The sequence below is a fragment of the Papio anubis genome, chromosome 13 (assembly GCF_008728515.1).
Source record: "Papio anubis isolate 15944 chromosome 13, Panubis1.0, whole genome shotgun sequence".
In the NCBI taxonomy this organism is placed as follows: Eukaryota; Metazoa; Chordata; class Mammalia; order Primates; family Cercopithecidae; genus Papio; species Papio anubis.
Genome location: NC_044988.1, coordinates 55,424,885 through 55,447,640, shown reverse-complemented (window position 1 = coordinate 55,447,640; position 22,756 = coordinate 55,424,885). Strand labels below are relative to the sequence as shown.

Genomic DNA, 22,756 nt, shown 5'->3' with positions numbered 1-22,756 from the left:
GCCAATATTCAACATTCTTAAAGAAAAGAATTTTAAACCCAGAATTTCATATCCAGCCAAACTAAGTTTCATAAGTGAAGGAGAAATAAAATCCTTTACAGATAAGCAAATGCTTAGAGATTTTGTCACCACTAGGCCTGCCTTACAAGAGACCCTGAAGGAAGCACTCAACATGGAAAGGAACAACCGGTACCAGCCATTGCAAAAACATGCCAAAATGTAAAGACCATCGAGGCTAGGAAGAAACTGCATCAACTAACGAGCAAAATAACCAGTTAATATCATAATGGCAGGATCAAGTTCACACATAACAATCTTAACCTTAAATGTAAATGGACTAAATGCTCCAATTAAAAGACACAGACTGGCAAACTGGATAAAGAGTCAAGACCCATCAGTCTGCTGTATTCAGGAGACCCATCTCACACGCAGAGACATACATAGGCTCAAAATAAAGGGATGGAGGAAGATTTACCAAGCAAATGGAGAACAAAAAAAAGCAGGGGTTGCAATCCTAGTCTCTGATAAAACAGACTTTAAACCATCAAAGATCAAAAGAGACAAAGAAGGCCATTACATAATGGTCAAGGGATCAATTCAACAGGAAGAGCTAACTATCCTAAATATATATGCACCCAATACAGGAGCACCCAGATTCATAAAGCAAGTCCTTAGAGACTTACAAAGAGACTTAGACTCCCATACAATAATAATGGGAGACTTCAACACTCCACTGTCAACATTAGACAGATCAACGAGACAGAAAGTTAACAAGGATATCCAGGAATTGAACTCATCTCTGCAGCAAGCAGACCTAATAGACATCTATAGAACTCTCCACCCCAAATCAACAGAATATACATTCTTCTCAGCACCACATCGTACTTACTCCAAAATTGACCATATAATTGGAAGTAAAGCACTCCTCAGCAAATGTACAAGAACAGAAATTATAACAAACTGTCTCTCAGACCACAGTGCAATCAAACTAGAACTCAGGACTAAGAAACTCAATCAAAACCGCTCAACTACATGGAAACTGAACAACCTGCTCCTGAATGACTACTGGGTACATAACGAAATGAAGGCAGAAATAAAGATGTTCTTTGAAACCAATGAGAACAAAGATACAACATACCAGAATCTCTGGGACACATTTAAAGCAGTGTGCAGAGGGAAATTTATAGCACTAAATGCCCACAAGAGAAAGCAGGAAAGATCAAAAATTGACACTCTAACATCGCAATTAAAAGAACTAGAGAAGCAAGAGCAAACACATTCCAAAGCTAGCAGAAGGCAAGAAATAACTAAGATCAGAGCAGAACTGAAGGAGATAGAGACACAAAAAACACTCCAAAAAATCAATGAATCCAGGAGTTGGTTTTTTGAAAAGATCAACAAAATTGACAGACCACTAGCAAGACTAATAAAGAAGAAAAGAGAGAAGAATCAAATCGACGCAATTAAAAATGATAAAGGGGATATCACCACCGACCCCACAGAAATACAAACTACCATCAGAGAATACTATAAACACCTCTACGCAAATAAACTGGAAAACCTAGAAGAAATGGATAATTTCCTGGACACTTACACTCTTCCAAGACTAAACCAGGAAGAAGTTGAATCCCTGAATAGACCAATAGTAGGCTCTGAAATTGAGGCAATAATTAATAGCCTACCAACCAAAAAAAGTCCAGGACCAGATGGATTCACAGCTGAATTCTACCAGAGGTATAAGGAGGAGTTGGTACCATTCCTTCTGAAACTATTCCAATCAATAGAAAAAGAGGGAATCCTCCCTAACTCATTTTATGAGGCCAACATCATCCTGATACCAAAGCCTGGCAGAAACACAACAAAAAAAGAGAATTTTAGACCAATATCCCTGATGAACATCGATGCAAAAATCCTCAATAAAATACTGGCAAACCGGATTCAACAACACATCAAAAAGCTTATCCACCATGATCAAGTGGGCTTCATCCCTGGGATGCAAGGCTGGTTCAACATTCGCAAATCAATAAACATAATCCAGCATATAAACAGAACCAAAGACAAGAACCACATGATTATCTCAATAGATGCAGAAAAGGCTTTTGACAAGATTCAACAGCCCTTCATGCTAAAAACGCTCAATAAATTCGGTATTGATGGAACGTACCTCAAAATAATAAGAGCTATTTATGACAAACCCACAGCCAATATCATACTGAATGGGCAAAAACTGGAAAAATTCCCTTTGAAAACTGGCACAAGACAGGGATGCCCTCTCTCACCACTCCTATTCAACATAGTGTTGGAAGTTCTGGCTAGGGCAATTAGGCAAGAGAAAGAAATCAGGGGTATTCAGTTAGGAAAAGAAGAAGTCAAATTGTCCCTGTTTGCAGATGACATGATTGTATATTTAGAAAACCCCGTTGTCTCAGCCCAAAATCTCCTTAAGCTGATAAGCAACTTCAGCAAAGTCTCAGGATACAAAATTAATGTGCAAAAATCACAAGCATTCTTATACACCAATAACAGACAAACACAGAGCCAAATCATGAATGAACTTCCATTCACAATTGCTTCAAAGAGAATAAAATACCTAGGAATCCAACTTACAAGGGATGTAAAGGACCTCTTCAAGGAGAACTACAAACCACTGCTCAGTGAAATAAAAGAGGACACAAACAAATGGAAGAACATACCATGCTCATGGATAGGAAGAATCAATATCGTGAAAATGGCCATACTGCCCAAGGTAATTTATAGATTCAATGCCATCCCCATCAAGCTACCAATGAGTTTCTTCACAGAATTGGAAAAAACTGCTTTAAAGTTCATATGGAACCAAAAAAGAGCCCACATCTCCAAGACAATCCTAAGTCAAAAGAACAAAGCTGGAGGCATCACGCTACCTGACTTCAAACTATACTACAAGGCTACAGTAACCAAAACAGCATGGTACTGGTACCAAAACAGAGATATAGACCAATGGAACAGAACAGAGTCCTCAGAAATAATACCACATATCTACAGCCATCTGATCTTTGACAAACCTGAGAAAAACAAGAAATGGGGAAAGGATTCCCTATTTAATAAATGGTGCTGGGAAAATTGGCTAGCCATAAGTAGAAAGCTGAAACTGGATCCTTTCCTTACTCCTTATACGAAAATTAATTCAAGATGGATTAGAGACTTAAATGTTAGACCTAATACCATAAAAATCCTAGAGGAAAACCTAGGTAGTACCATTCAGGACATAGGCATGGGCAAAGACTTCATGTCTAAAACACCAAAAGCAACGGCAGCAAAAGCTAAAATTGACAAATGGGATCTCATTAAACTAAAGAGCTTCTGCACAGCAAAAGAAACTACCATCAGAGTGAACAGGCAACCTACAGAATGGGAGAAAATTTTTGCAATCTACTCATCTGACAAAGGGCTAATATCCAGAACCTACAAAGAACTCAAACAAATTTACAAGAAAAAAACAAACAACCCCATCAAAAAGTGGGCAAAGGATATGAACAGACATTTCTCAAAAGAAGACATTCATACAGCCAACAGACACATGAAAAAATGCTCATCATCACTGGCCATCAGAGAAATGCAAATCAAAACCACAATGAGATACCATCTCACACCAGTTAGAATGGCGATCATTAAAAAGTCAGGAAACAACAGGTGCTGGAGAGGATGTGGAGAAATAGGAACACTTTTACACTGTTGGTGGGATTGTAAACTAGTTCAACCATTATGGAAAACAGTATGGCGATTCCTCAAGGATCTAGAACTAGATGTACCATATGACCCAGCCATCCCATTACTGGGGATATACCCAAAGGATTATAAATTATGCTGCTATAAAGACACATGCACACGTATGTTTATTGCGGCACTATTCACAATAGCAAAGACTTGGAATCAACCCAAATGTCCATCAGTGACAGATTGGATTAAGAAAATGTGGCACATATACACCATGGAATACTATGCAGCCATAAAAAACGATGAGTTTGCGTCCTTTGTAGGGACATGGATGCAGCTGGAAACCATCATTCTTAGCAAACTATCACAAGAACAGAAAACCAAACACCGCATGTTCTCACTCATAGGTGGGAACTGAACAATGAGATCACTTGGACTCAGGAAGGGGAACATCACACACCGGGGCCTATCATGGGGAGGGGGGAGGGGGGAGGGATTGCATTGGGAGTTATACCTGATGTAAATGACGAGTTGATGGGTGCAGCAGACCAACATGGCACAAGTATACATATGTAACAAACCTGCACGTTATGCACATGTACCCTACAACTTAAAGTATAATAATAATAAATAAATTTAAAAAAAAAAAAAAAAAATTAGCAGAGTTGGTCGGGCACGGTGGCTCACGCCTGTAATCCTAGCACTTTGGGAGGCCAAGGTGGAAGGATCACAAGATTAGAAGATCAAAACCATCCTGACTAACACGGTGAAACACCATCTCTACTAAAAATACAAAAAATTAGCCAGGCGTGGTGGCAGGTGCCCATAGTCCCAGCTACTTGGGAGGCTGAGGCAGGAGGATGGCGTGAACCCAGGAGGTAGAACTTAAAGTGAGCTGAGATCATACCACTGCACTCCAGCCTGGGTGACAGAGCAAGACTCTTGTCTCAAAAAAGAAGTAAAGTTTACTTTTTGAGATTCTGATCCTATATATGGTATATATATTATAAATGTTTTTACCAGGTGTCATTTCTCTTTTAATTTTTATGGTGTTTTATTTTTTGTAAATTCAGATATATAATAAAAATGCTTTCCTTTTCAGTACTTGTTATTTCTGTCATTTTTAGAAAAGCCTAGTCCATATCAAGTGTATACAAAATACTTGCCAGCATTTTCCTCTACTACATTTATGGTTTCATTTTTGAAATACCAAGTTTCTAAACTATGTAGAATTCTGACAAAAGGTATAAGAGAGGATTAAAAATACTTTCAAACAAATGGTTTAATAATTATTGGAATGTTCTATTGAATACTCCATGTTTTGGCAACTAATCTGAAACACCACATTAATCATTAAATTCTTATATGCTTGATTCTATTTCTGGTCTATTCATTTCATTTTATTCTGGCCCCAATACACTATTCAACTAAAATTATTGCAGCTTTAAACTGAGTATCTGCAGGAGCAGGCATCTTCTTCCCAGAGTGTCTTTCAAACATTCTTCCACATTTACATTTCCAGATGCTTTCCAAAAAAACAACCCAAACATGTTTAATAATATGCTTATGAAATAAAGAAACAACAAAGTAGAATCTCTTATTACAGAGGGGATTTCCAACTTCTACCACAATATATGCACAAGCATTCAACAGATTTTTTGGGGTGGAAAGAGTCAAAAACTCACAAACTGGGGTGCAGTGGCATGATCTTAGTTCACTGAAGCCCCAGTCTCCTGGACTCAAGTGGTCCTCCCACCTTGGCCTCCCAAAGTAAATAGATTTGTTTCAAACTTACTGCAGTTGCCACTCGAATATTTCCTGATAGGGGTCGTATCCCAGAAGGAGGCCTTCCTGTTAATCCAACTCCACCTCTTGAAACAGGGCGAGCTGCTGAAGATTTGTGATTGCTGGCCATTGTTTCTTTACTTTAATCACTGTTTGGAAGCAATAAACAGTTCAATCCTTTGATGTCTTCTCTAGCAAGACAATAACGACCCATCATACACTTACATTTAATTCACAATTGTTCTTGCAAGCTGCCATTCTGTGTACCACTACAAGGTTAACTTTGTTCAAATTTGACATTGTGCTCCATTTAGAACTATGAGATTGTTTCTTGCAACATTCCTTCCTCATCTTTCTATTATCTTACCAAAATGCAAGCCCCTGTAGTTATCTATTTCTTTAGTATTCTCATCCTATACTCTGGTAAGTTTTCTCTCCTGTCACAGCCAACATCTTTCTTTGCTCTTAATCTTTTCTCTGCATTTTCTGGTCCACAATTAACTCTCTTATATTCTGAATCTTGTTACAAATACTTTCTATTTTCTTAACTTTAACAGAATCTTGGCTTCCACTGAGAGTAACACTTTCAGTAGTCCATTTGTTTTAGCTTCCTGTCCTCTTTTAAAGCAAAAGAGGTGGCACTTTTCTTGCTCCCAAATGTCACTTTCAAAATTTTCTTCCATACCTTTAAAAAAATAAACAAGAGGCCAGGCGCAATAGCTCACACCTGTAATCCCAGCACTTTGGCAGGCCGAGGAAGGTGGATCACGAGGTCAAGAGATCAAGACCATCCTGGCTAACACAGTGAAACCCTGTCTCTACTAAAAATACAAAAAATTAGCTGGGCGTAGGGGTGGGCGCCTGTAGTCCCAGCTACTCGGGAGGCTGAGGCAGGAGAATGGTGTGAACCCAGAAGATGGAGTTTGCAGTGAGCTGAGATTGCACTACTGCACTCTACCCTGGGTGACAGAGCGAGACTCCATCCCTGAAAAAAAAAAAAATTTTTTTTTAAATAAACAAGATTCACTTCCTCTGAAGATCTGTGAATGCAACAATATTGCCTTGATCTTTCCTGGTTGCTGGTAATTTGTGACTTCCTAATCTCTCCTCTATCTTTACTAAAGTCTTTTGTACCTAGTTCACAGCTTCTCTATTCCAATCTCACCATCATCCTGGATGACTTCCATTTGGATACTAGATCCAATACCTAACATTGCAGCTTCACAGTTCCCTGATCTCAACTTTAGCAATGATCTTAACTCCATTTCAGTCATTGATAGCCACGGCAATACATGGAGCTTGACATCATCTGGAATTGCTTCATCTCAAACATCTTAATTGAAATACTCTATTCTTGGGTCTTCTCTCCTTCTACCCTTTTCTCATCTTCATTCCTGCTACACCTGCCTTTAAACCATTTCCTTAATTTACTCATTTTCTCCCAGTTTATCAGCCCTCTCCTTTATTCATCGGAATATAATATTATTTAAAATTGTCTCATAATTTAGAGTAGTAGTTTTCAAATTGTTGGTCACATCCATTAGTGAGTTCTGAAAACAATTTTGCAGGTTATGACCAAGATACTAAAATGTGAAATAAAATTTAAACAAAAAGAGTTCACTGAACATACGAAGGGTAAACATTGTTTCAGTAAATTTTTGTTTCAGCTATATTTACATAAATTTACACATATGTGTTTACTAGGCTACAATATAAAAATGTATGTCCTATTGTAGGTTATATAAAATAGTTATGAAGATACTTATCTAGAGAGAGAATATGCAGAAAAAGAGAATAGTGCCCAAGATTGTCCTGAGGAACATCAATACATACAGATCACACAGAAGAGGAAAATCTAGTATGAGAGAATGAAAATTAAGGCCCAGAAAGCAAAGAAAAAAACCAGGAGTGTATGTCAGAGATGCCAAGAGAAGGCAGGAACAAGCCATGCCATTTACAGTTGGAAATTCAAGTAAGATGAAAACTGAAATATCCAATGGAGTCCCCATCCAAGAAGTCACTAGTGATACCCTGACAAGGGTGGTTAAGAACGCTCCTCCTTCTCTCATGAAATTAGTGTCTCATGAGCACCATCAAATAATTTGTATCCTGGAACTCTTTTCCACCCATTTGGCAAAATCAGAAACCCTTCTCCACATCCAACCTGAAGTGCTGAACATTGCTGGTGGAAATCATACAACTGTACAGACTGGGGTACTGCAAAGTGATAGTCACAAATCTTAGTTGGACCCTCATTTCAGAAAGTGTTTAGCCTTGTTAAGATACCTCTCTACTTGATAATTCTCATCCTTAACTACTTTTCGATCTCTGTTCCTGCCACTCTTAGCAGATGACTCATTTAAGAAAATTACAACTTGAACTCCATCACCTTTGGGGCACATAAACTTCTCTACATCCATTCTGCCCTCCTATCTCAACAGCCATTCCTTCTGTCATTCAAGATCAATCTCTACTCTGATTTACCCTTGATCCCACCTTCTTTGTGGCATTACGCTCACTGCTACCAATATCTTTAAACTTTCTCCTTTCCTTCAGTCTGTTATCATGTTCAATTCTTTTCTACCTTCAAAGACTTATTTCTTGACCCTGCAACCACCTCTATCTAACTGTCCCATATATCCTTCCCTTATGCAGCCAAATTCTTATGAATAGCTTATATCCGGCCAGGCGCAGTGGCTCACGCCTGTAATCCTAGCTCTTTGGGAAGCTGAGGCTAGTGGATCATGAAGTCAGGAGACCGAGACCATCCTGGCTAACACGGTGAAACACCATCTCTACTAAAAAATACAAAAAATTAGCCGGGTATGGTGGCAAGCACCTGCAGTTCCAGCTAATCGGGAGGCTGAGGCAGGAGAATGGTGTGAACCTGGGAGGCGGAGCTTGCAGTGAGCCGAGATCGAGCCACTGTACTCCAGCCTGGGCAACAGAGTGAGACTCCGTCTCAGAAAAAAAAAAGAATAGCTTATATCCACTATTTTCTACTGCTTTGTTTCCACTATCTCCTGGATTGCTACTGTTTGATTCAAATGACCATTGCCAATACTGCCAGTGATGTAAATGTCATCCTACTTTACTGGTATCCACATTTATATGAAACATCTCCATGACACTTCCCTCTCTTCTGGTTCTTCTTTCTGTCTCCTTGAGACAGAAATGCTTATATAGAGCATTTTCTAAGATACCATCTACCATCTTTTTCTTCTCTCTCTCTAAACTCTCCTTGGCCCACTTATCCACACTCAGGGTTTTAACAATTAATAACTGATTCCACACAATTTCATATGTCCAGCCCTTATTTTAGCACTCAGCTTGTGGTGTTTATATCCAAATAATAATATCTCCACTTAGACGTCTAAATATTTCAAAATAAACATATATAATCCAAACTCATTATCAGCTCTGCAAAATTTGTCCTTCCTCTTGGTATCACCTCCTAGTCACAGAAGTCAGAAACTTAGTCCCTGATATCTCCCTCTCTCTCACTTCCCATGGCTGATCACATAGTTCTACTGAGTTTGTTTTGTTTAGTTCTACTGATTTTGTTAATAAGTGTTTAACAGGTACTTTACTCTCTATTCCTACAGCACTGGCCAATTCAGGGCATCACTGACTCAAGTGGACTATTATACCAGCCTCTTAAGCGGTCCCCTTGCCTAACACACATTTTGCCTGTTACTTTCTCAGGGAATCCTTCCATGACCAGTCCATAACTGGCCTTGGAATCTTCGTCTTCTTCAATTTCAGTGTATAGACCTGTTCTATGTGCTGCCATGCATCCTGTGTATTTCTTTATTCCAGAAGCTATCACACCACTTGAAATGATCTGCTTAAGTATTTCTTGCCCTTTATGGCAAGAGCTGAATCTTAATCATCTTTATATCCCCAACATCTGTCTCAGTGACAAGCAAAAACGTTGTTCTCTTTTGTACCTTTTAAATTTCCTCCTACATAAAGGTATTGCCAATTACAAAAATTTACTAAATTGTTAAAAAGCAAACAAAGCGTGTGTTGGACTAAAATGATTTCTCTGTTTCTACACTGTATGTCCAGTACTACTTTTCTGACTTTTCTTAGCATTATTCATAATCAGTCCTTGGATTGCTTCTATTCTTTCTACAATCATGCATCTTTGTAACTCCAACTATGTGCCTGGCTCACCAACCAATGTCTACAGTTCTGCCCTTTCAACTGGGCACCAATTTTGAGTTTTCAATTGTTAATCTGAAATTTCCAGTCAGATCTCTCATTTGAATATGTTCACACCAATCTTCCTGACCCCACTAGCTCCCTGATTCTAATTCCTTGCCATTTTGAACTCTATGTAGAAAGCAAAAGAATTTCAAATGGAAAAAGTAATTTCATGAAATGACTGTTTGAAAAGAAAGACAGGGTGTATGATCAAAATGGTTTTTCCACAAGTAAATGAGTACAATAAACATCTCTTTCCAGTGGAAAAGACATTACTCTAGGTTTCCTGCTAACTTGGAGAAAATGTACAACATACAGAAATTTCACCCAATTTTCTTTTCCACCGCTTTACTGTCGCAAAAAAAAAGCTTACCATTATATTATTACCAGTCGGATTAAGAGGGGAGCATTAGCAACAAATATACCACTAACTCCAGGGTTATTCAATCAAAGAGTCACACAATTTTCAGTTATTCACACAATCAGAGAGGCAGCCTGGCCTTTGGATCCAGAAAAATTAGCGATACAAACTAGTGCTGACAAAGTTAGCAGCTGCATAATCTTGCCAGCTTACTTAGCCCCTCAGGATTTCATCTTCTGTAAAACAGAAGGGTGACAATAAGCTCTACCTTGCAGAGCTGTTGTGAAGATAAGTATTAAATTTAAAACATCTGGCTTCTAATTATTATTCTGTCATTATCCTCCCTAAGTCAACAGTTCTCACACGTGAAAAAGTAGAAAGTTGCTAACTGCCCGCACTGTGATCAACAGACAGAAATAAATCCCTTCCACTGTAACAGGTAGAAATCTATTTCTTTGACTAAAATCCTTTAGCCCATCGTGGTCCTTCCCTCCGCTCTGTGCTTGGCGGGTCTCCTGCGGGGAGTGGGGTAGTGGGGTGGGGGGGTTGGGCTGTTGGAGGAGGTCTGTTCTCACCCTTCGCCGGACTAGAATTGGTACATGCCTGGCCCGACAGTAACAGCTAAGACCCAGAGTTAGAATTTGTTTTGTTTGGAGCGGATCAGCATCTCCAAGGCAAGAGAACAGACACGGGAGGGAGGGAGGAAGAGATGGGACCCGGGGTTTCTCACCTCCGCCGGCGCGGAAAGGGGGCGGTCGCCCGACTCGCGTGTGCCCTATAACTTCTTTCTGAGGCCCACGCGCAGTTTTCCTCGGCTCTCAGGCCTACCCACTAGCGGCCGTGCGCCGCGGCGTATCCCGGCAACGGGGGCGGGATAGCGGAGCCTCCTCATCCTGCGTGACCAATCCTCCGCCTCAGCCGCTGGTTACACGCGGAGCTCTCGCGAGAATGGAGGACTGATGTTTGTTTCTTCACCACTCTTCAGAGATTTTTGGAAGAAGTGGGAAAGAGCGGGGCGGCCGGAAAACGTTTTATGTGAACGTTTGCTTTTCTTGATAATCAGAGCAACCTCTGTGTGCCTTACCTGAAGTAACTCTAGCGAGTTTTGCTATGTCCCTATGTAACCTCACGTTGGCTAACGTGTAACAGGTTACATTTGAAGTTATTACGTGGTAGGCAGCACTGTGCAATTTTCTAAATTCGTAATTAGTGGTAGTTTTCCTCCCTATTAGGACTGCATAGCATACACAATGCATCATGACGTATGGATGCGATTCTGGCACCAACTGTTCTGTTCCTCATTTCACCAGAAGCTTTGTGGCTTTCATTAGAATTTGGATCCAAGTTTGTGGGGAAGACTGTGAATTCAATGGAAAGTGTCTTTTTTTTTTTTTTTTTTAAGAACTACTTCATCTCAAATCCCACTTCTCTAATAAAATAACTTTTACTGTATGTTTCCTTCCAATCTTCATAGAGCTTAAATGTGATTGCATATGTATTGGGATTTTCACATTATTTTACACATATTTCCAACTTGCCTGCCCTCAAGGAGTTAAAAATCAGTACAAAATGAGATTATGTCATGTGGCTGAATTCCCCCTTAGTTTGTGAAACATTTTCATGTAATTATCTCATTAGAGCCCACCCTATTTGCAGTGGCCATTTGTCATCCTTTTGGCAGAGTTTCTCCCTTACCTTGTCCCCAAACACCCTTACGGGAACTGGAAGTGACAGATACTGGCTTTCCTAGTCTTCCTTATTACTGGGACATGAGTATTATTGCTTGCTAGACTCTCCAATCTAATTTGGTGGACCCAACTCAAACTTGAATGACAACCAGAAGCAGGACTTCAGAGAGTCTGTTGAGGTAAGGGTGACAGCCACGGTAACTACATCGTTTTCGAGACTGCAAAGTTCTATCACCAGCAACCAGTGTCCAGCATCAGTGTGTTGGTGCAGGCTGCAGTGTTGGTACCCAGAGGCTTTATTGGGAGGAGAACCTCTAGCTTGTTTCTTCAGCTTCTGGGAGAGTCTGTGAGCTGCTTGATGTCCTTTAATAAATTCATTTTCAGCTTTTATATCATTTATAGATGATTTCTGTTTCTTGCACTTAAGGACCCTGACAGATATTAACAGTTGAAACTGGCAGAACAGATACTATTATCCAAGTTTTAAAGAGATTAAATAATATGCTTAAGCTCATTTGGCTAATAAGTATTGATCCCTGTCCCCATATCTTTTTCATGATGAAAAAGGAATAGAGAATAGGAATACATACCACTTATTCGCCTCTGAGTTCCTGAGAGTAGGCACCATATCTTATTTGACTTTGGATCATTATGTATTAGGTTCTGTTGCTTTTAAGGTTATATCAAATTGTAATTAGGTTATATCAAGTTATAATTTGGTTAGTAATCAGGTTATGTCAAATTGTAAGTTTATTGTAAGACTATTTGTGTATCAAGTTCCTTTCTGTCTCTAGTCCTTTTCACTGCAATTCTCTCTTCCTGGAATCTTTGTCCCTCTGCTTTTCACTGTCCAAAGTCCTGTTCATCATTCAAGTCTTAACCCAAATGTCTTTTATTAGAGAGGTCTTCTTCTCTGACAGTCCATACTAGATTAGTGCTCCAACTCCTTCTGGTCTCCCACCTCATTATATGTCCTCAGTGCACCCTGTACTATTCCTGTTAGAAGGTAAACTTTGGAACATTAAAATTTTAAAGAGCTTGTTTGAACAGACAGCAATTCATGAATTGGGCAGCTCCAAATCATAAGTGGTTTGGGGCTCCTCTAGAGGTAGCTGAAAGCTTTCAGAGAGTAAATGCAGAGCATAGCAAAGAAATTATTTGATTGGTTAAAGTTTGAGCAGTTGCCTTATTTTGACTGTTCTTGTGGCAAGTTCAAGACAATATAACTGATGACTAGTTGGCCACTTGTGATTCCATTTTAAGTTTGTTTCCCTATGTAGGAACTCAGTGCATTAAAGCGACTTCAGTCTAATGGCCTCCAATTTCATTATTTTAACACTACATATCACTCATTATAACTTGCAATTATATATTTACTTTTGTTGTCAAAGATAACAAACCCTGACAGTAAGGACACATTTTTATCCATAATTTACTACTGCAATAGGGAAAATAGTCCAATGTGAAAGGAATTCAACCTTGATTTGTACAGCAGTGATTGGATGTTTTAAAGGGAGAATGACAGAGTAGGGAAGGGGGCAAGTGGGTACTCAGTAGAGTCAGGGACAATAAGGCCCAATGAAGAGGATACCACGTGGTACTGAATATGGCCAGTCATGCTTATGTAGCCCAGGGTGCACAGAAGAAAAACGTTAACAAAATAACTCAAAAATGTCTTTGTAGGATGTGTGTAGGTTTTTTAAGAAAATAAACTTTTTGGCCAGGTGTGGTGGCTCATGCCTCTAATCCCAACACTTTGGGAGGCCAAGGCAGGATGGTCACTGAGGCCAGGAGTTCAAGACCAGCCTGGGCAACATAGTGAGACCCCCCCCTACAGAAAATGAAAACAAAAATGAATTTTAAAAAAGAAAAGAAACTTTGAGGAGTGACATCATTAAGTTATTCTACTACAAAATAGAGAAAAGTTAGTGAACTTACTAGTGAATAGGTACATCAACTAAGATTTTGGATACACTGGTAGGAGTGTCTATTGAAAGAAGATGGCTATAGACATCCAAATGCACATGTCCTTTGACCTAGTAACTCCACTTCCAGGAAGTCAGCACATATTCACACTGAATTCATACATATAAATGACATATGCTCATTGTCCAAGGTTATTTCTTTGAACAGTGCATGTTACAGAGAAAGAACAGGAAAAAAATCAAACAACACTGAATTAATAATGCTACAGTCATAAAATCACATGAAATTTGGCCATCTATAAAAAACGATGCCCTTTGTATACTGATATTGCAGAGGCTGACTACGAACCCCAGAGCTGGTATAAAAATATTTTGGCCAGGCGCGGTGGCTCACACCTGTGATACTAGCACTTTGGGAGGCCGAGGCGGGTGGATCATGAGGTCAGGAGATTGAGACCATCCTGGCTAACATGGTTAAACCCCGTCTCTACTAAAAATACAAAAAATTAGCCAGACGTGGTGGCAGGTGCCTGTAGTCCCAGCTACTCAGAAGGCTGAGGCAGGAGAATGGCATGAACCTGGTAGGTGGAGCTTGCAGTGAGCCAAGATTGCGCCAGAGTTCCTTATCTGACTAAAAGCAAAATTTCTGGGGAATGATGCTACCATAAATCCCCTAACTTATGGCCTTGAAGAAGCTGGAAACACCACTCCTAACCATATAGATGAACACAAACTTTCTTATTTGTTCTCCTAAAAGTCAATGTTTCTATTTTTCCCTGTAAAAGCTGTTTCTCCCCCACCATTTTCCCTACTTAGTTATGTAAGCCTTAAAGTTTAACCATTTGACTAGCCAGCTGCTGCTTTTGTTAGCTGTTTTATGCATAAGAAATTGATATTTTTCTCCTGTTAGTCTGTCTTTTGTCAGTTTAACTCATAGGCCCTTGAATAGTGAACATGACAGGGTAGAGGAAAAGTTTTCTTCTTCCCATACAATATGGAAAGTTTTCCAAGACATATAAACTAAGGTGAATAAGTATTCAATGCTAACATTTTCTTGCATCTGTATAAACAATCTTTGGGAACAACACAAGAAACTGAGAAGCCTCCAGAGAGGAAAACTGGGTGGTTAGGGTTTGAAAATGTGCATCCTTTACATCTTTTGAATTTTAAACCAAAGAATGCATTAGTAATACTTTTAAAAAATAAACTTTTGGCCAGGCACGGTGGCTCACGCCTGTAATCTCAGCACTTTGGGAGGCCAAGGCGAGTGGATCACCTGAGGTCAGGAGTTCGAGACCAGCCTGGCCAACATGGTGAAACATGTCTCTACTAAAAATACAAAAATTAGCTGGGCGTGGTGACAGCTACCTGTAATCCCAGCTACGCGGGAGGCTGAAACAGGAGAATTGCTTGAACCCGAGAGGCAGAGGTTGCAGTGAGCCAAGATTGTACCATTGCACTCCAGCTTGACGACAAGAGTAAGACTTCATCTCAAGAAAAAAAAAAAAAGTTAAAAAAATAAATAAACTTTCAATAAGGGGACAATAAAAATCATAATGAATATTCACGTTAGCCATCTTTCAATGAATTATGTAATTATCTAGACAATATTTCAAAGCATATGAAAAGAAAAGATAAAGTGTCCTTAAATGTTTAACAAAAGACTTATTAAAAGCCAAGAAAAAAGCTTACTAAATGTATTAGCACTAGAAGAATGTTTTTCTCCTTTTTGGGCACCAAAAACTTGAAAACAGCAATTATCTTTTGGGATATTGAAATGTATTAGCTTTGAAACATTTTCTGTAATGTTCTACAGGACCGGCAAGACAAATGTGATTTAGAAGCTGATAACCATCCTTAAAGATGAAGTTCATATTTCACTGTTTTTTTTTTTTTTTGAGACAGAGTCTTGCTTTGTCGCCCAGGCTGGAGTGGAGTGGCGCTATCTCGGCTCACTGCAACCTCTGCCTCCCAGGTTCAAGCGATTCTCTTGCCTCAGGCTCCTGAGTAGCTGGGACTACAGGTACATGCCGCCGTGCCCAGCTATTTTTTTGTATTTTTAGTAGAGACAAGGTTTCACTGTGTTAGCCAGGACGGCCTCGATCTCCTGACCTCGTGATCCACCTGCCTCGGCCTCCCAAGTTGTAGGATTACAGGGAGAGCCACCTCATCCAGAATAATTAGCTTGCTTTTCTATAGAGCCTCCTGCTCTGGAGTCATGTAACCAGAGGTCACAAGACTTGTAACTTCGCCAACTACTCCTACAGATGACATTACTATTGTGAAACCTAATTAACTGGTCTTTGAGATATTTTTCAAATTTAGCATTTTGGCAGACCAACAGACACAACCTGGACCTGTGAACCCCACTCGTCAGAAATGACTCAGGTTCAGGAAGATAGTTCTGACACGCCTGTGATTCATCCTTGACCCAACCAATTAGCATTTCCCATTTCCTAGCCTCCTGCCCACCAACTGATCCTTTAAAAACCTAGCCTCTACATTCTTGGAGGTGGATTTGAGAAATATCTCCCATCCTCCTCGCTCGGCTGGCCCTGTGATTATTCATCTTTCTCTGCTGCAACATTTGTAGTTCTCAGTGCATTGGTTTTTTGGAAGGCAGCAGATAAGAACACAGTTGGGCAATTACAGCATGAGGCGAAAACTTTTATAAAGGGTTGGTGGAAGCAAGACCAAGAAAATATACTTACTTGATTGGTTAAAGTGGAAAGTCCATAGTTAGAGGTTTGTTTCTGTTAGTTAAGCTTAAGTTTCATTTTACTGTTTACATTGAGTTGGGCTCCAGAGCTGGAGCTATCTCAACCTAATGGCCTCCAAATTAACATTTTTTAAACGAGGCAAATTCTTCATGTGTGAAATGGGAATAATAATACTATCTACCTTGCAGGGTTATTGTGAGAACTAAATGAGAGACTGTGAAAATTGGTAAACCGAATACTATACAAAGTTGAAAAACATTTCCTGTTATATAGGAGGCAGTAAACTAGATGGTTAAGATTCATGTAAAATAAAAGGTCTTGATAATAATAAAATGTAGTCCGGTAGAAAAGACAGACATAAAAGAATATATTAGAATGCAGTAAATACTATATTGACAACAAATAAAACTGCATTGGTTCCCCAGAGGAACTAGAAGAAACCAGAAGATAAACTGGTGTTGAACTATGACAGATGGAGAAAGTGGAATTCTAAGTTAAAAAAAAAAAATGCATGTACAAAGAGCATAGAGACATGGACAGCATACAGTATAATGTGTTCAGGGAATGGTGACAAATTCGAAGTGGCTAGAATAAGAGAGAAAACAGAGAGAGATGAATCTAGTAAAACAGATTAGGGAGATTGTGTGAAAGGCCCTATGTAATGCTGTACTGTAAGAATGGAAAGCCAGCCGGGCATGGTGGTTCACGCCTGTAATCCAGTACTTTGGAAGGCAGAGGCCGACAGATTACAAGGTCAAGAGATTGAGACTAGCCTGGCCAACATGGTGAAACTTCGTTTCTACTAAAAATACAAAATTTAGCTGGGCGTGGTGACGCGCTCCTGTAGTCCCAGCTACTCGGGAGGCTGAGGCAGGAAAATCGCTTGAACCCGGGAGGCGGAGGTTCCAGTGAGCCGAGATCGCGCCACTGCACTCAGCCTTGGCAACAGAGCAACACTCCGTCTCAAACAAACAAACAAACAAAAAACAACAACAACAAAAAATGGAAAGCCATCAGAGGTCGTCAAGCAGATAAAAAACAATAAAGCGTGTATTTCACAAATATATTTTAATGTGTAGGATTGGCTGGAGAGAAGGGGTAGAAAGGCTAAAGAAAAGTTGAAATAATTTAAGTAAGACTAATTGGTAGAGATTTCTAACAGATAGCTAGAAATACAGATCTAGAGTTTGGAAAAGACAATATGGGAATACAACTTTAGAAATAAGCAAAGTAGTAAATAATCCACCCAGGGAGGGGATATGGTAGCAAAGAAGTATCAAAAGGCAACATTTCAAGAATGATCTCCCAAACCAGGAGAAAAGTGATTCCAAACCTAGAGTAGGAGTTTTAGGAGGGGAGAAATCAGAAAAGTGTGAATTGGGCTTAGCAATTTAGAAAGGTTTGTAGAAAAGTGTAGTTGGATGCGAGAGAATAGCGGATGGGAGGGAAACAAAGTAAAGAGACAGGTCATGTTGACCCTGGTACTCAATAAGATCTGATAATGACCAGCAAGTAGCACCACGGGTGGGTGGGCGGGGGGCTTGTTAACAATACGTATCTCGGCGCTAACCCAGACCTACTGAATCAGAATCTACATTTTAACAAGTCGCCAGAAAAAAGTAGTTATACCTTTAAAAAATTGACTTGGACCACTGCATTTGTTTGTAAATTTGACAATAGAGGGTAGGAGATTCGGATAACTTGAAACGGAGGAATAGTTCAGTGATTAATAGTTCCCAGTTTGGCCTCAAGCTTTCTCGTTTTAATTGAAAAACACACTTAACTTGCAAAAACCTCGAGATTATCAGGGAAAAGAGGTGAGGATGACCTAACAGTAGACACCAAACAATCTCACTCAGCCATTCCGCCAAGCCCAGCGCGAAGAACTCAGGCTTAAAATATCCGGATTCGGCGCGCTGGATGTTCACGCCAACTGGCGCGGCATTATGGGAGTTGTAGTCCCGGCCCGCGTCCCGAATTACGACAAACGGTTGGGCCCGGAGTCGGAAGAGATCTGGGTTTGGGAAGGATCCCCGGGTCTGGCGTCCTGGTGGCAGGGCGGGGCTCTTTCTCTCTTCCTCGGCGGGGAGTCCCGAGCCCAGGAGTAAAGCGAGCTCAGCTCCACATCGCCGTCAGCTGCCGGGACGCACACACTCTGCGTCATGGAGGGCTGAGGCCGATGATGAATTCCGGTGTGCCTGTCAGGCTTGCTGTGTCACTCGGCCCGCTCGGCGCGCCCCTTCCCAGCCGCCCTTCCGTACCGGCTCTCGGGCTCTTCCGGTCTGCGGCCGCCACTTACCTACAGGCCCTTCTCCGGCCGCGGCCCGGCGCTCTCCGAGTCGCCCCTACGGACTGGACTTGCGCAGTGCCCGGGCACCAGGCGCCCGACAGACACTGGCCATGACGAGCGGCGCCACCAGGTACCGGCTGAGCTGCTCGCTCCGGGGCCACGAGCTGGACGTACGGGGCCTGGTGTGCTGTCCCTTTCCGCCGGGGGCCTTTGTGTCCGTGTCCCGAGACCGCACCACCCGCCTCTGGGCCCCAGACAGGTGAGCCCTGGGAGTTGCCCCCAGGTTGCCCCCGGCTGTGTTGCACGCTTCCCGGAGAGTGGAAAGAGAGTGACCCTTCCCTGTCAATCCTGCCGTCTCTCTCTCCCCCCAGTCTTCCCTCTGCTCTCCGCTCCCTTCCAATTCTCAGACTACTGAAACTCTGTGTAAGAAACCATCGAGATTTAAGTGGAAAGAGCACCGGTTTGGGGGACCAAAGACCAGCCTTGTTGTGCTAACTTGACCGCAGACCAGTCTCCTACCTTTTGGGCCTTCAGTTTTTGGACGATGATCTCCCAAGTTTCTTTTAGACTTGAAAATTTACTGATTCCAATTGCACCCTCTGAAGTGAGGTAGTTTGAAGACATCTGACATGTCCCTTTTTTTATTTTCGAAGAAGATGCTCTGTAGTCTTCTCTAAAATTTAATTTTTGAAGACTTTAGTTCTCAAAAATTGTATTGCTGAATCCTCTTCTCGTCCAGGTTAGAATTTTAGTCTATGGTCTGTGCTGGTCTTGAGGGAGTGAAACCTCTTGGATGTTTTGTTTCTGTTCATGTGCTGTTTCTTGAGGAGAAGGAGCATTCATTACCTTCAAAGGATTTGTCAGAAAGGTTCACGAACCAAAAAAAAAAAGGTTAGGAATCAGTCCTGATCGAGTTCACGGGCTCAGCCCTGATTTGGCTGGTTGTAGCAGGGTATTTAAGAACTAGAAGACAGATTTCAGTTCACAGAAAGAAGAATTGAGGTTATTTTGTTATTTAGTAGCTCTCCCACTGTTAGGAATTTCAGAATTTGAGTCACCATCCATAAATTCAGTTGATAACTATTGAGTGCCTCCTATTTGTTTGGGATACTGGAGAGGAATAAAGGCAGACAAGTTGCCAGTTTTTCTGGAGCTTTCTTACAGTCTGATGGGGAAGATACATTAAAAAACAAGCCAATAAATAATTAAAAACTGGCATATGAAGAAAACATACAGTTAATAATTAGGTGGAGAGATATTAAAGGAAGCCTCTCTGAGGAGTTGTTTGTTTAAAGCTGACATTTGAAGCATGAGATGGATGGAGCTGGTCGTGGAAGAGCAAATGGGGAGGGTTGAATTGGAAAAGCATTCCAGACAGCAGGAGGAGCAAACAGGAGGAATTTAGCTGTGAGCTGAGGGCAGATCTTTGAGGCTGGCAAGAGCCAGGTTATGGAGTTTGCAAATGGAAGCCTTCAAATAGTTTCAAGCAGGGAGCAACATAATCTGATTTCCGTGTTGAGAAGTTTCTGCTAGCTGATGATAGAGAATAGATTGGGAAGGGATAAGTGTAGAAGTAGGTTTGTTTGGAGGCTTTTGAAGTAGTATAATCAACACAAGATGGTCCACTAGACTAGGTATAGTATAGAGCAAATTCCTGTATTGAATTGAATGAGATGATCTCTAAAGATCTCTCCTAACTCTAAAATTCTATAATATCCAAAACTACTTAGTAACACTAATATTTAACTTTTTGTTTGAGTTATTAAGTTTTTAACCTTTAAAATGGAATCCAGTAGACGCATAAGCCCAGTAGAATATAACCATTGCAGTAAGGAGTATAGTCAAGGATGCCTGTTTTAATAGTGGAATCCTGTCATTAAAGTTTTGGGACTACTAGTTTGACAAGAGTTTAATCACTGGAGTGGTTGTACTTACCAGGAACTTGAAGAACTTTGGGCTGAACTGATTCTCTATTTGAAAAGTGATTTTGTTTTTCATTGAACTATTGATTTCTTTTCTTTTTTTTTTTCTTTTTTTTCTTTTTGAGGCAGAGTTTCGCTCTTGTTGCCCAGGCTGGAGTGCAGTGGCACGATTTTGGCTCACTGCAACCTCTGCCTCCGGGGTTCAAGCGATTCTCCTGCTTCAGCCTCCCAAGTAGCTGGGATTACAGGCATGTGCCACCACGCCCAGCTGATTTTGTATTTTTAGTAGAGCTGAAATTTAGAGATTTCTCCATGTTGGTCAGGCTGGTCTTGAACTCCCGACCTCAGATGATCTGCCCACCTTGGCCTCCCAGTGTTGGGATTACAGGTGTGACCCACCATGCCTGGCCGAACTCATGATTTTTTTGTTTTTGTTTTTCAAAATTCATTCCTGTATGTATTTATCTAACACCGATGAAGAACTTGCATTTTGCCAGTTACAGTGTTAGTGCGTAGTGAGATAAGATTATCTAGTCTCTCATATCCAGCTGGTTACGTTAGCAAACTTGTCCATCCTGTGACCCATGGGTGACTTTGACAGTGACCCAACACAAATTCATAAACTGTCTTAGAACATTATGAGGCTTTTTTGTGATGTTTTTAAATGCTCATCAGCTGTTGTAATTATTAGTGTATTTTATGCGTGGCCAAAGACAATTTTTCTTGCAACGTGGCCCAGGAAAGTCAAAAGATTGGATACCCCAGGGTTAGAGTGTTTTATAGTCATTAGGTGATTAAGTTCTTATTGATGCCAACTAAAGTGTCTCAACCGTACCTTTAGTGTTGTAGAAGTGTCCTCAAGTCTGACATATTGACAATTTTTATTTCATGATACGTGTCTTCTCTTTTGTGTTGCTGTAGCAGAGTACTACAGACTGGGTAAGTTATAAAGAAAAGAAATTTATTTTTCATAGTTCTGGATACTGGGAAGTCCAGTATCAAGGTATCGGCATCTTGAGAGGTCCTCTTTGCTGCTACATCATCCCATGGTGGAAGGGCAAGAGAGCACACAGCAAGAGGCATGGGGGGACAAACTTGCTTTTATAACAAAGCCACTCTCTAAGCAATAATGACATTAATCCATTCATGGGGGCAGAACCCTCCCGATCGAATCACCTCTTAAAGGTCCTACTTCTCAACATGGTTGCATTAAAGATTAAGTTTCCAGCATATGAACTTTGGGGGACACATTCAGGCCATAATAGTATATGTGTGTCATTTTGTTTTTTTTGAGACAGGGTCTCACTTTGTTGCCCAGGGTGGAGTGCAATGGTATGATCACTGCTCACTGCAGCCTCGATCTTCTGGGCTCAAACAATCCTCCCACCACCTCAGCCTCTTAAGTAACTGGGACTACAGGCGAGAACCACCATGCCCGGCTAACTTTTATTTATTTTTGTAGAGATGGGGGTCTTACTAGATTGCCGAGGATGGTCTCAAACTCCTGGGCTTATAGCAATCCTCCTGCCTCAGCCTCCCAAAGTGTTGGAATTAAAGGTGTGAGCCAGCACTCCCAGCTCATAACAGCATATTAATAAAGTTAATGAAATCCTATAAATGTTTGGAACCAAGTAGTAAATGAAATTTGCTTTCCCATGTAGCCAAGTGGTAAATGAAATTTACCACTGTAAATTTGAATCAGTACCAGCAATTCAACTTCAGATTCATTGTTCATTACCAAATTGCCTCTTACCGAATCTGACCTGGTCTGTCTACCTCTAATGCAGATGAAATTTACCACTGCTTTCCATATATGTTGTTGCTAAGGTTCATGTAGGGATGGACTGGGAATAATGGGGGAAGTTAGTTCTAGGGAGGTAGAAATAGTTCTGTTTTAGAGTAGACTGAACCAGATACCTAGTCTTTCACAAAAGCTGTTTGAAAACCCGGAAAGTCTCTGGACCTTCTGAACACCTTTCAGAATGGAGACATATCTGTTAGTTGGGCATTGAACTAAGCCAGCAACATGCCATTGTTTCAGACTACTTCAGACCTCTATAAGCTAACTTCAAGCTAAATTACATTTCCCAAGTCTGTCTGTCATTGACTTCTGGGTAGGGAGAGATGAGTGAGATAAGACTTCAGCAACTTTGCCTTTAT

The 22,756-nt window shown here is 40.7% G+C and overlaps 2 protein-coding genes across 7 annotated transcripts in view; one reads left to right on the top strand and one right to left on the bottom strand.

Moving 5' to 3' along the window:
* The window catches only part of IFT74 (intraflagellar transport 74), a 133,913-nt gene extending 115,073 nt beyond the window's left edge, over positions 1-18,840 (bottom strand). For 5 of the 6 annotated variants that reach the window (XR_004177900.1, XR_004177899.1, XM_031654291.1 and 2 more), the window contains exons 1-2: positions 10,782-10,950; positions 5,492-5,630 (exon numbers count right to left, since the gene is read on the bottom strand). Coding sequence is in view for 4 of the 6 variants with exons in the window: in XM_031654291.1 (XP_031510151.1) it covers positions 5,492-5,611 (120 nt within the window). In the remaining 2 variants the exon portion in view is untranslated. Of the gene's footprint in view, positions 1-5,491; positions 5,631-10,781; positions 10,951-18,683 lie in introns of those variants that run through there. The other variant, XM_031654290.1, reaches the window with a different exon arrangement.
* The window catches only part of PLAA (phospholipase A2 activating protein), a 41,213-nt gene continuing 36,800 nt past the window's right edge, over positions 18,344-22,756 (top strand). Inside the window, exon 1 of the mRNA XM_009188660.4 lies at positions 18,344-18,933. Within this exon, the coding sequence (XP_009186924.3) occupies positions 18,785-18,933 (149 nt within the window). The 5' untranslated portion in view covers positions 18,344-18,784. The remainder of the gene's footprint in view (positions 18,934-22,756) is intronic.